We start from the raw sequence: 7,154 nt of genomic DNA on the forward strand, positions 1-7,154 counted from the left end.
ATCTCTTGAGCGCCAGCAGACGATGTTCCGAGTCTGACTCACGGGCAAGCTGGCGCGGTCTACTTCTGTAGGAAGTTGGAAGTCAAGCAGGAAACAAGTCGTAGAGCATTCGTCTCTCTCAAATCTGCATGCATAAAGTTGGTGGGATATTTCAATGAACAACGTCCTCAAGACCTCAAATATCGTCGCCGCGGGCGAGCTGGAGGCCGGAAACCCTTTCCGAGTCTCAGGCCTCATTCGGGAAACGGAACTCTATCGAAAAAAACATCGAAATAATTTTGTCCACCTAGGAATTGATTTTTGACCACTGTGCGGCGTCGACTTGGTTGAACTCGACGTTCAAAACTTCACGAATCCAACCGAATTCGTCCAACGGAAACTTCCCGGTCCCGAATCCCAAAGTGAACCATGATGAGTCAGGATATCGACGAGCCACCCGACGGAGGCCCGCGCCCACCCACTAAAGAAGAGTGCGAAAACTTCAACCGAAGCCACAAGCAGCGAACTACACTTCGCAGCTTCCTCACGAAGGCGTGCAAATCGGCCGATGAGTTCGTGAGGCAGTACGTGCCGAGCGACCCAGCCCGGCGAGAGGCGCTGGTTCACATAGCTAAAATCGAGGGCTTGCACAGTCAGATCGAGGAAATGGATAGAATTCTCATGCCCTTAGCGGCGACGCTACAACCCGAGCGTCTCACCGCGTCCCTCGAGAAACAAATCAATTACCGACACGCAGCCGAGGTCGCCCTACTGGATCTCCGGGAACTAGTGAGAGCTGCAGACGAAGTGAAAGCGGCGAAGGCGCAATCCCAGTCGATTCCGTCCACGAGCCGATGCGCCGATCGGAACCAGGATCAAGGACACCAGCAGATAGCATTCATACAGCAGGCACCAACCCCCGCGGATATTCCCAAATTCTTCGGCGACGTGAAACGCTTCCGTGATTGGTGGCAGCATTTCGAATACCTGGTTGACTCCAAACCGCTGCCGCTCACGGAGAAATTCCGTCTACTAAAACTCTCTCTTCGAGGCCAGGCGGCAGCGGCGGTTTCGGAGCTAGGCTGGGAGGAATCAAGTTACGGCATAGCAAAGACAACGCTCAAGGATCGTTTCGGAAAACAGTCAGATGCCAACGCTCAACATATTTTGTCTATCATCGGGATCTGCAAGCAAAGAGACGGCTTTCGGAACGATAAGTTGAACCATTTTGTATCTCAAATCTCCCAGAATCTCAAAGCCCTGATCGGGGGGGGGGCAACTCGTACTCCGGTTTATCGATCACTCTGTTCACCGTGATCCGCGAGGCATTGCCAGAACATCGCAGAGAACAGTTCGCGCTTTGGACTCTGGACCACCCAGCACACGCCGAAAATGAGGTGAGCGACCTGGAACACCTCATGAATTTTTTGAATCGAATCGCCGAGTCTGAGAGAGCGGCTGTTAGCCATTCTAAGTCAGAGTCGAAGCCGGCGCGTTTCCAACCCAAGAAACAATTCCGCCCCCCGGGCAGGGCGAGGCTCAAGTGGATAATTCAAGTTTCTTGGCATCCGCAACGAATACTGCAGACCACTCATGTATATTCTGCGGAGAAGATCACTTTAGCTACAAATGTAGGAAACCGTTCACGATGGACGAGCGGAGATCTCTTATCGAACAACATAACGCATGCTCCAGGTGCTTACAGAGGAACCACCTGGTTGCAAATTGCAGGCGAAGAGCTCCGAAGTGTCCAAACTGCGGTAGACGTCACTACATTGTCATGTGTCCTAAACCCTCTAGGGACTTGGGGCCCTCCCGAGACTCAGCCACGTTGCATGCGGGTGAGGGTTGCCACGGGGGCCCCGACGGTCCTTTCATCTTGCAGACAGCCCACGTACACGCGCGTTCCGATACGACCTCTTCCATCTGTAGGGTACTGATCGACCAGGGTTCCCAGCGTACGTACGTCTCAACCGCTTTAGTCAACAGAATCGGATCCATTCCAATTAGCTCCGTATGGTTGAGATTGTTGACAGTAGGCGGGTCAGTGTCCCAGATTCAACAGTGCAATCTGCACAAAATCGCTTTGAAAAGCAGATTTTCGGACGATTCCGTCGAGGTTATTTGCACGCAGTTGCCCGAGATCACGAAGGGATCCTTGCCGACGGCGAGAAACACATTCGGTCTGTCACCGGTAGCGGACTCCGACGATCCGGCCCTCCCAAGGTCAGTCGACGTACTTCTCGGGGCGGACGTCATGGCTTCCCTGAGGCTTAAGATCTCACACGAGTTCGAAAACATCGTCGCAACTAGTTGCATCTTCGGCTGGGTGTTCAACGGCCTGGATGTTGAGCCCTCACCGGATCACGTGGCAAACTCTCTCTTGTCGATCTATTCGGCACACATCTGCTCGTTTACGGAGCTTCCCGAACATGTTACAGATAAAGAGCCACACCTACCACCCGACTTGAAGGCCTTGTGGGATCTCGAACTTCTCGGTATTAGACCCGACGAAGAGCAGAAGGATACTGATCGACTTCTGGACCAGTTCTTCCGAGATTCGGTTAAGAGATCTCCCAACGGACGGTATACGGTGACTTTACCTTTCAAGCAAAACATTGAGGCTCTCGGTGACAATCAGAAGTTGGCACGGAGCCGCCTCTTCCATTTTTTGCAGTCCAACCGTAACAAGAGAGAGCTCATCGCAGCAGTTGACAAAGAGATCGCGGAGTATCTAGCGAAAGGCCGCGCTGAAGCAGCACCGGTGCGCTTACGTGACCAACCCGCACATTATTTACCAATTCTGGCCGTAGCGAAAAAGTCATGTTCCTCACAACCGCTTCCTCCACGCGTCCGCGTCGTGAAGGATGCGGGGCCCGTAGCAGAGACGAGGCGTCCCTTAACGACGTCCTCCACCAAGGTCCATCCTTACTTCCATGCCTCATCAAGGTATTCATGTTCTTCCGGTCCCAGCGAGTTGCAATCGTCTGCGACGTTGAGAAGGCGTTCCTTCAGTTCCAAATTAACCCTTCACAGCGAACATTCTTGAGGTTCCTGTGGCCGCTAGGTATATCGGAGGATCCAAGCGCTCCTATCAGAGAGTTTTGGGCTACGACACTCGATTTTGGGCTCGTGTGCTCCCCGTGGCTCCACTGTGCAGGGCTGAGTTACCACCTCGAATCCGAGATCCGCGGTCGGCCAGCAGACGCCGATTGGTTGAACAAGGTAAAGGAACATTTTTACGTCGACGACATTTTCTCGGGATCGGCGTCGGTAGACGAGGGCAAATACCGAGTCGAAACGATCAACCAAATTTTCGCGAGCGGGTGTTTTCCGTTACGCAAGTGGGCTACCAGTTCGCAAAAGCTGGGAACTTTCATGGTCGAGAGATTCACAGAAGCGAGCGTTTCCTTCGCGGATTCTAGATACAAGCTCCTCGGTTTGTTATGGAACCAGGCTGACGATGAATTGGGCGTTTTCACCGAGAACGCCTCGATGCAATTGAATACGGGTCTTCCGACGAAGAGATCCCTCTAGAAAGCTTTATCGCAAATATTCGACCCGCTTGGGGTGCTTTCACCGGTTGTCATCAACGCCAAAACCTTACTCCAGAGTCTCTGGGCAGTAAGATTAGACTGGGACGAACCCCTCACGGGTCCGCATCGAGAGACATTTGAGGGCTTCCGCGACTCGGTCGAGGCGACGTCCTCAGTGAGAATCCGAAGATGCATCTCCAGTGACGCTCCGGTCCGCCGCAGAGAGGCACACGTGTTCTCCGACGCCAGCATGTCCGCGTACGGCGCAGTAATCTACTCAAAGGAGATCCGCGAGGATTCCTCAGTCAGGGTTTCCTTCCTCATCGCTAAATCGAGGGTCGCGCCCCTGAAGGGTAATCTAAACATCCACAGGCTAGAGCTATTAGCAGCATTGATCGGTGTTCGACTACACGAGAAAATCATCCGTTCGTCCACGCTCGATTTCGACGGATCGACCTTCCACTGCGACAACGCCGCCGTTCTAGGTTGGTGCCGCAGCGAGGCAGACCGATGGAAGCCTTTCGTGGCAAACAGAGTTTCGGAAATTCGATCGAGGACCAGTCCGAGGGACTGGAAGTACATCCCGTCAGAGCTCAATCCTGCGGACATACTAAGCAGAGGCACACCCTTATCCGACCGGACACGCTTTCGATCTGGCTTTCGGGACCTCCTTTCCTGACAAACCCGTTCCCTACGGATTTCGAACATATCCTCAGCAATCCGAGCCATCCGGAAAACCTTTCGGAAGAAAAGAAAATTGTTGCTCTTGCGAGCACGCAGATTCCACCGCAAATGATCATCGACGCGGTACGATTTTCGTCATGGTCGAAGCTAGTGAGGTCACTGGCTTCTGTAATCCGTTTCGTTAACCGGACCCGGAAATGGGCCATTGAAACGGCACCTCACGTGTCCTCAGAAGAGTTCGCGGAGACACAGTTACGGCTTTTCCGTAATATTCAAGAAGTCCACTTCGAAAGCGAGCTTCAGAATGGTCTCTCGAACGTTTCGAAGACGAGCAGGCTGTTCCAACTAAGACCGTTCATAGACGATAGCGGACTCATCCGGTGTCGGTCCCGTCTCGAGCGCTCCAGCGAGCTTTCATTCGATCAAAAGTACCCGATTATATTGCCCGGTTCAGATCCGGCGGTGTCCCTCTACATCTTGTGGGTTCACTGTGCTCTCTGTAATCATTCAGGAGGGGTCAACCTAATCCTGCATCATCTCCGCACGAGGGTACTAATATTGGGAGCTCGCAGACTAGCCAGGAGTACAATCAAAGGCTGTAAGGTTTGTCTCAAGTTCAACGCCAAACGCGCCGAGGAGGTCACACCTCCGCTGCCAGAATTCCGCATCGGGTCCGACGCAGCTTTCAGGATAGTTGGCGCCGACTTTGCAGGCCCCATTTCCGTTAAGACAGAGGGAAATTCGAAATCGAAAAGTTACATTTGCCTCTTTGTCTGTTCATCGACGAGAGCAATCCACCTGGAACTGGTGCCCGATCTCTCGTGCTACCAGTTTTGACGTGAAACGTCTTTAATCTCGTCTTGGGGGGCGCGTTCAATGTACTTCGTCCTTCATGTAACGATTTAACGCCGCTTTTGGAAGGCTAGAACCTGCTTAGATGAGCACAGAATTTGTTCACGATAGTGTTGACCGATAGACAATTTACGGGTGAATCTCGTATTCGAATATGAATTGGAACTGAGATTGTCCAAGGTGTCTACCATTCGAATTTCCGAGGTACTAAAAAACAGCGCGTTTACTCTATAAATATGCCTCTAGCGTCCTTCAACGTCCATTTTCGACAGTGATTCGACGAGCAAAATAAAGTTCGGTTCATGACCCTTCGTCCACTAGCTGGTCAGTACCTAAGGGTTCGAAAAAGGTTTTATTTCGGAAGAAAAGATATGGGAGACAGCCGGATGGTCATGTATACGCACATCGTTTTTTAAATAACCATCTCCCGTGTGATTGTTCTTCCTTCGAGTTCAATCCCACGAAACTTCGAAGGAAACCTACATGTTTTCAACAACGCAGTACTCGTTGACGGCTATTAATTTATGCTGCGATCACCCGATCATCAACCATCTCAATGTGTAAAATCAACATCTCTTTACACTGGGTAAAGGGGGCGGACAAATTCAAGGGCGCATCAAATCGAAGACACCGATAAAAGTCTGGACCAAAGGGACAGACACCGGAAAACTCTTCAATTTCGTCCTGAGCGACATGAGCGGAGACATCAATGTGATTTCATCAGGGAATGCCGCAGAGGAAATCTATGAAAAGATCACAGTGGGTAGCTGCATCAAAATCACCGCGTTCATGTAAAAGCAGCCAATCACATTTAAAATGACTGACCACGCATGCGAGCTCCAAATGACAAAGGTACAATGACCCATGAGTGAGAAATAACGCACATATATCCATCATACGAATCATGATTGAAAATGCGAACTCATCTTCCAGTTGAGCAAAATCGTTCCGATCGCAGGAGACGATTTACCGGAGATCCAATCCCTAACTACGATCCTGAGCGATCTTGCCACTAAGCCGGCGAATTCGGTGATTGATATCCGAGTCGTGATCTTCGACGTGGGGCCCCCGCAATCGTTCACCTGTCACGATGGAACGAGTCGGCAAAAACAAATTATAACAGTGTTAGATAAGAGCATGAGGATGATCAATGTCGGTGTTTGGTCGGAGTTCGTGGGGAAATTCGATGACAAAGAAGGACAGGCCGTTATCAACCGAAATCTGCAGATTCGCGACTATAAAGGAGTGCGACAACTCTCGTCAACATCAAACACAATGCTTGCCGCAATAACCGACACGGAGACAAGAGAACTTCAAACTTGGTTCGAAACCACGGGCTGCGAGGAAGAGTTTGAGGAGGTGAACCTCACCGGAATAATTGAATAGGAGATTTGATAAACATCTATCACCAACAATATTCGATAATATTTGTAAAATGATTGTGTTGAAGTAGAATAGGAATAGAATAGGACATAGATAATTGAGGGTTTTGTTTTCAGTTGAAGGCGTTTCACGTCCACTGACGGTAGTGTCATGACACTACCTACGTGAAATTTTTGTTGGCGCTGAGGAGGTTCTTCAATCGGTTCCCATTCATCGTGAAAATCATATAAGACAACGCTCTCACGTTCAAACGTGCCGAGAAAGAGATTGCTCTGATCAGGTCTCACATCAAGTCCAAAAACGTGCAGGAAGCTCTGGCAAAATTCGACATCCGTTGGGAGTTCATGACAGAACGTAGTCCATGGCATGGCGGCTGGTATGAACGCCTGGTTCAGACTGTTAAACGACCTTTACGCGAAGTTCTGGGTACGAACGTTCCAAAGTTTGGCGAGCTGGCAACCATCCTTTCCGACATCGAAAATATGGTGAACCAAAGACCATTGACGGTGGTTTCCCTCGATCCAGACGAACCGGAAGCTCTCACGTCTATGGATCTCATTTTCGGGAAACCAGCGAGAGTGATACTTCCAGACACGCGAAACAATCCAATCTCGCCAACAGCCACGGGTGCGGCAGTCCTTTCAGCTCGCTGGAGGCACCAGCAGTCAATTTTGAATTCGTTTTGGCGACGATTTCTCAGGGAATACCTCCCTTACCTAA

General features: G+C 50.7%; 1 protein-coding gene and 1 pseudogene across 1 annotated transcript; both read left to right on the forward strand.

The window, feature by feature from the left end:
- Positions 1-411: 411 nt before the first annotated feature.
- LOC108863723 (uncharacterized) lies at positions 412-1,296 on the forward strand. The gene has a single exon (XM_018638242.1). It carries the CDS (start codon positions 412-414, stop codon positions 1,294-1,296), a length of 885 nt encoding a protein of 294 aa, XP_018493758.1.
- Positions 1,297-2,236: 940 nt separating this feature from the next.
- LOC114828018 (uncharacterized) lies at positions 2,237-7,144 on the forward strand (annotated as a pseudogene).
- Positions 7,145-7,154: the final 10 nt, after the last annotated feature.

Source organism: Galendromus occidentalis, unplaced genomic scaffold (assembly GCF_000255335.2).
Source record: "Galendromus occidentalis unplaced genomic scaffold, Mocc_1.1 scf7180000076769, whole genome shotgun sequence".
Classification (NCBI taxonomy): domain Eukaryota; kingdom Metazoa; phylum Arthropoda; class Arachnida; order Mesostigmata; family Phytoseiidae; genus Galendromus; species Galendromus occidentalis.

What these genes read in the sequence shown, in the direction of transcription:
- LOC108863723 (XM_018638242.1), top strand. Translation starts at nt 412, where the DNA reads ATGAGTCAGGATATCGACGAGCCACCCGACGGAGGCCCGCGCCCACCC.